Here is a 10,630-nt window from a genome sequence, read left to right as displayed (position 1 = left end):
GGGAATGAAAGCACACATGGGGGGAGTGGAGGGAGAGAGAGAGGGAGGAAAGAAGGAAGAGTGTGGCCACACACAAGGATGGAGACACAGGCAGATGCAGGTCTAGTTGGTCCCATCTTATTTAGACACATCACAGAGGGTAAGGAGGTCCTCCATTCCTTCATTTTTTAGAATATCAAAGGATTAGAAGTAATCTAAATGTTTCATCAATAATGGACTGATTAAATAAATTACCATCCAGCCAAACAATGAATTACTCTTTTTTTTTATTAACTTTTATTGAGCTTCAAGTGAACGTTTACAAATCAAGTCAGACTGTCACATGTAAGTTTATATACACCTTACTCTGTACTCCCACTTGCCCTCCCCCTAATGAGTCGGCCCTTCCAGTCTCTCCTTTCCTGACAATTTTGCCAGCTTCCCACTCTCTCTACCCTCCCCTCTCCCCTCCAGACAGGAGATGCCAACACAGTCCCAAGTGTCCACCTGATATAATTAGCTCACTCTTCATCAGCATCTCTCTCCCACCCACTGTCCAGTCCCTTTCATGTCTGATGAGTTGTCTTCAGGGATGGTTCCTGTCCTGTGCCAACAGAAGGTCTGGGGACCATGGCCGCCGGGATTCCTCTAGTCTCAGTCAGACCATTAAGTATGGTCTTTTTATGAGAATTTGGGGTCTGCATCCCACTGATCTCCTGCTCCCTCAGGGGTTCTCTGTTGTGTTCCCTGTCAGGGCAGTCATCTATTGTGGCCGGGCACCATCTAGTTCTTCTGGTCTCAGGATGATGTAGGTCTCTAGTTCATGTGGCCCTTTCTGTCTCTTGGGCTCTTAGTTGTCGTGTGGCCTTGGTGTTCTTCATTTTCCTTTGCTCCAGGTGGGTTGAGACCAATTGATGCATCTTAGATGGCCGCTTGTTAGCATTTAAGACCCCAGACGCCACATTTCAAAGTGGGATGCAGAATGTTTTCATAATAGAATTATTTTGCCAATTGACTTAGAAGTCGCCGCAAACCATGGTCCCCAAACCCCTGCCCTTGCTCCACTGACCTTTGAAGCATTCATTTTATCCCGGAAACTTCTTTGCTTTGAATTACTCTTTTTGTTGGTTGCCATTGTGTCAACTCCAACTGATGGTGACCCCACGGGAATGAATTACTCAAAGAGCTGTAAAAAAAGAATGTGGAACTCTTTATCCATTGATACAGGGCAATTTTGAAATATATTAAGCAAAAGTGCAAGATGCAAAACAGGAAGTATAATACGATGTAAACCGTGTAAAAAAAATTTTTTTTAATTAATTTACACGTGTTTACATGTGATGGGCTATTTCTGAGAGAATTCACAAGAAATTGGAAAAGTTAGTTATCTCCAGAGAGGGCCATTGGGTAGTTAAGAACAGGGATGGGAGGGAGAATTTTAATGATCTGCCCTTTGGAATCTTTTAAATCTTCAATCTTGCAAATACACTGCCTATTTAAAATTTTTTTAGATGAGAAGTCAGGAAGGGATAGAAAATCGGGGCAAAAGGAAACCGGGAAACTAGGATAGAAATGAGAAAAGGGCAGGCACATTGTAGGGAGTGAAGCCAATGTCATGGTGTACTTTATGTCCAAACTATCAAATAGGAAATTAATTTGCTCTGTAAACTTTCGCTTAATGCCCAATTAAAAAATTAAATTTTTTTTTCCTTAATAAGAAATAAAAATAAAAGAAGGAGCAGAAGATAAAAGATGTTCTAAGTGTAAGGATAGCTCATTTGGGACTGAAGTTCTATTTTTGGAAAGCTTTGCATGGACAATGATGGGGTCCTTCAAGTTCCTTCAGGCTCATTGAGGCTTCTGTCCCATCTGGTATTGATTGTTCTCTGAAGATTCTCTTTAAGAAAGATTATAAACTCCTTGAGGACAGGAAACTTAACTTGAATGCTCTCCAAATTCAGAATTCCCCAGGTTGCCTAACACCAAACTAGACACAGCAAAGGTTTGCTGGCTGAACCCTCCTCCCATAAGAAGGCCTCTGGAGTCAAGTCCAGACTCAAATGCAGCTGAGGAACCAGGGTCATAGAAACATGCCCCTGTCAGAATTGTTCTCTGTGTTTAAAATTACTCTCACAGGCACCAAAGGGAATGGCCCTACACACCGTGGGTTCAGTTACTGAATTGTGAAATCAATTCAGTGGATTCAACTAGCCTTTAAAAATGATGACTGGAAAGGCAGAGCCAAGATGGCGGAATTGACAGATGCTTCCAGAGGGCCCTCTTTATAACAAAGACCCCAAAAAACAAGTAAAACAAGTATATTTATGACAAGCTAGGAGCCCTGAACATCAAAGGCAAACTTAGAAAACAAACCGAGGGGCAGTGGGAGGAACAAACGGTTCAGAAGCAGAGAGGAGTTACTGGATTTGAATCTCAGGGAGCCTTCAGCCACTATTCCCAGGAACGGCAGCAGCAGGCTGGTACTAGCGTTCAGCCGCAGTTTCCTCAGGAAGAAGCAGCCAGCCACTCAGCCTACTCGCACCTCCAGCACCAGAGAAGAACGCAGTTTCCTCAGGGAGAAGCAGCAGCCACACAGCCTACTCACACCTCCAGAACCAGAGAAGAAAGGCACTCTTGGCAAAAGCTAAGCACTTGTGTATATTTTATAGCTCCGCCCCCACCCCCACGGCTCCCAAGGTAGCTTCCCTGGGCCTAGAGATAGGCCCTGTTGAGCACCTAGAGCCATCCTTCCGGCCTTGGAGAAGGAATAAATTTGCAATTAGGGGGAAAGATAATTTGCCAGCTCCACTAACCGGGGGAGCTCAGGACAGAAGTGGCTCCTGTCCACGCACGGTCCATGGACTTTGAGTACCTTTCCCCTCTGCATGGACCTGTGTGGGCCTATTTCAGGAGAATGGGCTCTTTTTGGCAGACTCCAACCATTTCAGTTGTGTGGCAGAGAGGTGGGTGTTTGATGTTTGACATTGCTTTGCCTATTAAACAGGGCCCTCACCTACTCACATCAGAGGCCTAAGGACTGGTGGCTCCACTCAGGTCACCCAGCCACCCACGACAGGGGTCCAAGGATAACTGGTACCTCCCAGTCCTTAAAACCAAACACATTGGGTGCCCATGGTCTGTCTGCAGAACCCACCCACCTGTATGCTCTAGGGAACAGGGACATGCTTTCCTCAGAGACATGTGGGGGACAATTCTCAGTCCCCTGTCTTGTTCAGAGTGTGACCCCCTGCTTCAAACAGATACAAGTACCTACACCAATCATCCCTGCCCCTCTAAGGCTGTAGGACAGAGCCTATACCACACATTTGATGATCAGCTACCTGGACACCTGAGCTGAATTCATACAAGAAAATTGAAAGGACTCCTAGACTGATATACGTGATAACAGTTCTAGCCTTCTGGGGACAGGATGTCAGAGCTCCAAAGGTGAAAATAAGAAAGCTACCTCAAACAAGCAATCCATTTGGGCATATCAAAACAAAACAAAGCAAGAAGCTACAACACAGTAAGCAAACATAAAATTCATACAATAAATTATAGCTGGCTCGGAGACAACAGTCAATATCAAGTCACATAAAGAAACAGACCATGATCACCTCAACAAGCTCCCAAAGCAAAGAATCCAGGGATCTTCTAGATGAAAGTGCCTTCCTGGAATTACCAGAGGCAGAATACAAAAGATTAATATACAGAACCCTTCAAGACATCAGGAAGGAAACGAGGCAATACGCAGAACAAACCAAGGAACACTCAGATAAAGCAACTGAAGAAATTAAAAAGATTATTCAGGAACATAATGAAAAGTTTAATAAGCTGGAAAAATCCATAGACAGCAATCAGAAATTCGGAAGATTAACAATAACATTACAGAATTAGACAACTTGATAGAAGTCTGAGGAGCAGAATTGAGCAAGTAGAAGCCAGAATTTCTGAACTCAAAGATAAAGCACTTGGCACTAATATATATGAAGAAAAATCAGATAGGAGAATTTTTTAAAAAATGAAGAAACCTAAAGAATCATGCGGGACTCTATCAAGAGAAATAACCTACAAGTGATTGGAGTGCCAGAACAGGGATGGACAACAGAAAATACAGAGAGAATTGTTGAAGATTTGTTGGCAGAAAACTTTCCCGATATTATGAAAGATGAGAAGATATCTATCCAAAATGCTCATCAAACTCCACATAAGGTAGATGCCAAAAGAAAGTCACCAAGACACATTGTAATCAAACTTGCCAAAACCAAAGATAAAGAGAGAATTTTAAGAGCAGCTAGGGATAAACGAAAAGTCACCTACAAAGGAGCGCCAATAAGAATAAGCTCGGACTACTCGGCAGAAACCATGCAGGCAAGAAGGCAATGGGATGACTTATGTAAAAATTTCAAGGAAAAAAATTGCCAACCAAGAATCAAATATCTAGCAAAACTATCTCTCAAATATGAAGGTGAAATTAGGGCATTTCTAGATAAACACAAGTTAAGAGAATTCGTAAAAACCAAACCAAAACTACAAGAAATACTAAAGGGAGTTCTTTAGTTAGAAAATCAATAATATCAGGCACCAACCCAAGACTAGAGCACTGGGCAGAGCAATCAGAAGTCAACCCAGACAGATAAAAAAAAATGCTCAAAACGGGGTAACAGTGATGTTATTATGTAAAAGAAGACAATATTAAAACAATAAAGAGGGACTAAGAAATGTAGTCATAGATCTTCCATATGGAGAGCAAGATAAGGCAATACGAAGAAATAAAAGTTAGGTTTAAATTTAGAAAAAAAGGGGTAAATAATAAGGTAACCGCAAAGGAGACAACTATCTTACCCATCAAAATAAAATACAAGAAAAAAATAGAGACTCAGCAGAAACAAAATCGACAACAACAAATATGAGGAAAGGACAATATATAAAGATAATCTACTCCTCAGCACATAAAATTAAGTGGGAAAAAGAAACTGTCAACAACACACAAAAAAAGACATCAAAATGATAGCGTTACGTTCATATCTATCCATAATTACGCTGAATGTAAATGGATTAAATGCACCAATAAAGAAACAGAGAGTGGCAGAATGGATTAAAAAAACACGATCCGATTATATGCTGCCTACAAGAGACACACCTTAGACTTAGAGACACAAACATACTAAAATTCAAAGGATGGAAAAAAATACATCAAGCAAACAACAAAATCAAAAAAGAGCAGGAGTGGCAGTATTAATTTCTGACAAAAGAGACTTTAAAGTTAAATCCATCAGAAGGGATAAGGAAGGACACTATATAATGATTAAAGGGATAATATACCAAGAAGATATAACCATATTAAATATTTATGCACCCAATGACAGGGTGGCAAGATACATAAAACAAACTCTATCAGCACGGCTCCACAATAATAGTAGGAGACATTAACACACCACTTTCAGTGAAGACCAGGACATCCAGAAAGAAGCTCAGTAAAGACATGGAAGATCTAAATGCCACAGTCAACCAACTTGACCTCATAGACATATACAGAACACTCCACCAAACAGCAAACAAGTATACTTTCTTTTCTAGGGCATGTGGAACATTCTCTAGAATAGACCACATATTAGGTCATAAAGCAACCCTCAGCAGAAACCAAAACATTGAAATATTACAGAGCATCTTCTCTGACCATAAGGCCATAAAAGTAGAAATCAATAAAAGAAAAAGCAGAACAATGCCCTGTTCAAAAAAGACTGGATTACAGAAGACATTAAGGATGGAATAAAGAAATTCATAGAATGCAATGAGAATGAAAACGCTTCCTACCAGAACCTTTGGGACACAGCGAAGGCAGTGTTCAGAGGTCAATTTATATCAATAAATGCACACATCCAAAAACAAGAAAGGGCCAACATCAAAAAATTATCCCTACAGTTTGAGCAAATAGAAAGAGAGCAACAAAAGAAACCCTCAGGTAGAAGAAGAAAACAAATAATAAAAATTAGAGCTGAACTAAATGAAATAGAAAACAGAAAAATAATTGAAAGAATTAACAAGACCAAAAGCTGGTTCTTTGAAAAACTCAACAAAATTGATAAACCACTGGCCAAACTGACAAAAGAAAAACAGGAGAGGAAGCAAATAACCTGGATAAGAAATGAGATGGGCGATATTACAACACACCCAACTGAAGTTAAAAGAATCATACCAAATTGTATGAAAAATTGTACTGTAAAAAATTTGAAAACCTAGAAGAAATGGATGAATTCCTAGAAACACACTACCTACCTAAACTAACAAAAATAGAGGTAGAACAACTAAATAGACCCAAAACAAAAGAAGAGATTGAAAAGGTAATCAAAAAACTCCCAACAAAAAAAAAAGCCCTGGTCCAGACAGCTTCACTGCAGAGTTCTACCAAACTTTCAGAGGAGAGTTAACACCACCACTACTAAAGGTATTTCAGAGCATAGAAAAGGACGGAATACTACCAAACGCATCCTATGAAGCCAGCATATCCCTGATACCAAAACCAGGTAAAGACACCACACAAAAAAGAAAATTACAGACCGATATCCCTCATGAACTTAGATGCAAAAATCCTCAACAAAATTCTAGCTAATAAAATTCAACAACATATCAAAAAAATAATTCACCATGACAAAGTGGGATTCATATGAGGTATGCTGGGATGGTTCAACATTAGAAAAACAATTAATGTAATCCACCACATAAATAAAACAAAAGACAAGAATCACATGATTTTATCAATCGATGCAGAAAAGGCATTTGACAAAGTCCAACACCCGTTCATGATAAAAACTCTCAGCAAAATAGGAATACAAGGAAAATTCCGCAACATAATAAAGGGCATTTATATAAAGCCAATAGCCAACATCATCCTAAATGGAGAGAGCCTGAAAGCATTCCCCTTGAGATCAGGACCCAGACAAGGACGCCCTTTATCATTACTCTTATTCAACATTGTGCTGGAGGTCCTAGCCAGGGCAATTAGGCTAGATAAAGAAATAAAGGGCATCCAGACTGGCAAGGAAGAAGTAAAAGTATCTCTATTTGCAGATGACATGATTTTATACACAGAAAACCCTAAGGAATCCTCAAGAAAACTGCAGAAACTAATACAAGAGCTCAGCAGAGTACTGGGATACAAAATAAATATGCAAAAATCAGTTGGATTCCTCTACACCAACAAAAAGAACATCGAAGAGAAAATCACAAAATCAATACCATTTACAGTAACCCCCAAGAAGATAAAATACTTAGGAATAAATCTTTCCAGAGATGTAAAAGACTTATACAAAGAAAACTACAAAACACTTCTGCAAGAAACCAAAAGAGACCTACATAAGTGGAAAAACGTACCTGGCTCATGGATAGAAAGATTTAACATTATAAAAATGTCTATTCTACTAAAAGCGATCTGTAGATTTAATGCAATTCTGATCCAAATTCCAACGTCATTCTTTAATGAGATGGAGAAACAAATCACCAACTTCATATGGAAGGGAAAGAGACCCCGGATAAGTAAAACACTACTGAAAAAGAAAAACAAAGTGGGAGGCCTCACTCCACCTGATTTTAGAACCTATTATACCGCCTTAGTAGTCTGAACAGCCTGGTACTGGTACAACAACAGATACGTAGACCAATGGAACAGAATTGAGAATCCAGCCATAAATCCATCCACATATGAAATCCATCCACATATGAGCAGTTGATATTTGACAAAGGTCCCAAAACAGTTAAATGGGGAAAAGACAGTCTTTTTAACAAATGGTGCTGGCATAACTGGGTATCCATCTGCAAAAAAATAAAACAAGATCCATACCTCACTCCATACTCAAAAATGAGCTCAAAATGGATCAAGGGCCTAAATATAAAATCTAAAATTATAAAGATCATGGAAGAAGAAATAGGGACAACATTAGGAGCCCTAATACATGGCATAAACAGTATACGAAACATTATTAACAATGCAGAAGAAAAACTAGCTAACTGGGAGCTCCTAAAAATCAAACACCTATGCTCATCCAAAGACTTCACCAAGAGAGCAAAAAGATTACCTACAGTCTGGGAAAAAGTTTTTAGCTATGACATTTCCAATCAGCGCCTGATCTCTAAAATCTACACAATACTGCAAAAACTCAACTACAAAAAGACAAATAACCCAATTAAAAAATGGGCAAAAGATATGAACAGACACTTCACTAAAGAAGACATTCAGGGAGCTAACAGATACATGAGGAAATGTTCATGATCATTAGCCATTATAAAAAAAAAAAAATTTTTTTTTTTTTTTTTTACAGAAGTGTTAATCAAAACTACAATGAGGTTCCATTTCCAATGAGGCTGGCATTAATTTGATTAACACAAAATAACATATGCTGGAGAGGCTGTGGAGAGATTTGAACACTTATACACTGCTGGTGGGAATGTAAAATAGTATAACCACTTTGGAAATCGATTTGGCGCTTCCTTAAAAAGCTAGAACTAGAACTACCATGTGATCCAACAATCCCACTCCTTGGAATATATCCTAGAGAAATAAGAGCCTTTACATGAACAGATATATGCACACCCATGTTTATTGCAGCACTGTTTACAATAGCAAAAAGATGGAAGCAACCAAGGTGCCCATCAATGGATGAATGGATAAATAAATTATGGTATATTCACACAATGGAATACTACTCATCGATAAAGAACAGTGATGAATCTGTGAAACATTTCATAACTTGGAGGAATCTGGAAGGCATTATGCTGAGTGAAGCACCTGGTGGATTCAAACTGCCGACCCTTTATTAGCAGACATAGCACTTAACCACTATGCCACCTGGTTTTCCTGGGTGAAATTAGTCAGTTGCAAAAAGACAAATATTGTATAAGATCACTATTATAAGAACTGAAGACATAGTTTAAACAAAGAAAATATTCATTGATGGTTACGAGAGGGGGGAGGGAGAGAGGGTGGGAGATGGGTATTTACTGATTAGATAGTAGATAAGAATTACTTTAGGCACTCAGTTTTGCCCCTCTTGCCTCCCCCGCCCTCGGCTTGGTGTAGGTAATGCCGCCACTGGGGGCCCTGGCTGCCGAGGAAACGGTAGCCTAGGACAGTTGGCTGTTAAGTGACATTGGCTCTCCCCGGCCCACCAGATCGCTGAGAAACAGGCACGTCCCCCGCCGCGTGAGGGGGTGGAGAAAGGGGTAGTGAACTCGGATCCACCCTGGGAGGGGGGAGTGGAAGTTCACGCCCCAGACAGCGGCGAGGCGGCAGCCACAGTTGATTATGGAAGATTCCCACAAGAGTAACACTTCAGAAACAGCACCTCAACCCAGTTCAACAGTTCAGGGAGCTCATATCTCTCATATTGCTCAACAGATGTCACTAAGAGGATCTGCGCCAGTGACAATTGTACCTCTTCCTGGAGAGCAAGTACAGGTTAAGGGGGTCATCCAGACAGCTCAGTCTTCTGTAATTCACCCACCACACATGCAAACGGCATCATCTTTATCAGAAAGTGAGGAGTCTCAGGATTCATCTGACAGCATAGGCTCCTCACAGAAAGCCCACGGGATCCTAGCACAGCGCCCATCTTACAGAAAAATTTTGAAAGACCTATCTTCTGAAGATACATGGAGCAGAAAAGGAGACGGAGAAAACCCAGGAGTTTCTACTGTTACTTCTATGTCTGTTCCAACTCCCATCTATCAGACTAGCACTGGACAGTACATTGCCATTGCCCCAAATGGGGCATTACAGCTGGCCAGTCCAGGCACAGATGGAGTACAGGGGCTTCAGACATTAACCATGACAAATTCAGGCAGTACTCAGCAAGGTACAACAACTCTCCAGTACGCACAGACCTCTGATGGACAGCAAATACTTGTGCCCAGCAATCAGGTGGTTGTACAGACTGCATCAGGAGATATGCAGACATACCAGATCCATACCACACCTTCAGCTACTTCACTACCACAAACTGTGGTGATGACATCTCCTGTGACTCTTACATGTCAAACAACTAAGACCGATGACCCCCAGTTGAAAAGAGAAATAAGGTTAATGAAAACCAGAGAAGCTGTTCGAGAATGTCGCAGAAAGAAGAAAGAATATGTGAAATGCCTGGAAAATCGAGTTGCCGTTCTGGAAAATCAAAATAAAACTCTAATAGAAAAGTTAAAAACTTTGAAGGATCTTTATTCCCATAAAAGTGTTTGACTCTTAATAAAGAAAACATTTTTGTGGAAAAAAAAAAAAAGAGGCATTGAACTGCCAGATGGAGAGTGATACAAGGCGATATAGAAGGATACAAGTTAGGTTTTTACTTAGAAAAATAGGGGTAAATAATAAGGTAACCACAAAAAGGAATATCAATTCCATAACTCAAGAAAAAAGCAAAGAAAAACGTAACGACTCAACAAACACAAAGTTAAACATTATGAAAATGAGGATCTCACAAGCTACTAAGAAAAACGTCTCAGCACAAAAAAGCATGTGGAAAAATGAAATGGCCAACAACACACATGAAAAGGCATCAAAATGACAGCACTAAAAACTTATTTATCTATAATTACGCTGAATGTAAATGGACTAAATGCACCAATAAAGAGACAGAGAGTCACGGACTGGATAAAG

The 10,630-nt window shown here is 40.0% G+C and overlaps 1 protein-coding gene across 1 annotated transcript; it reads left to right on the top strand.

Annotated features, from left to right (window-relative positions):
* Positions 1 to 9,065: 9,065 nt before the first annotated feature.
* LOC126081666 (cyclic AMP-dependent transcription factor ATF-1-like) lies at positions 9,066 to 10,234 on the top strand. Its single transcript, XM_049893651.1, has one exon. The coding sequence runs from the start codon at positions 9,281 to 9,283 to the stop codon at positions 10,211 to 10,213; it is 933 nt and encodes a 310-aa protein (XP_049749608.1). The 5' UTR covers positions 9,066 to 9,280; the 3' UTR covers positions 10,214 to 10,234.
* The last annotated feature ends 396 nt before the right edge of the window (positions 10,235 to 10,630 follow it).

This window comes from Elephas maximus, chromosome 8 (genome assembly GCF_024166365.1).
Source record: "Elephas maximus indicus isolate mEleMax1 chromosome 8, mEleMax1 primary haplotype, whole genome shotgun sequence".
In the NCBI taxonomy this organism is placed as follows: Eukaryota; Metazoa; Chordata; class Mammalia; order Proboscidea; family Elephantidae; genus Elephas; species Elephas maximus.
The sequence above is the reverse complement of the archived record's forward strand: the minus strand, read 5'-3'. Positions and strand labels throughout refer to the sequence as shown.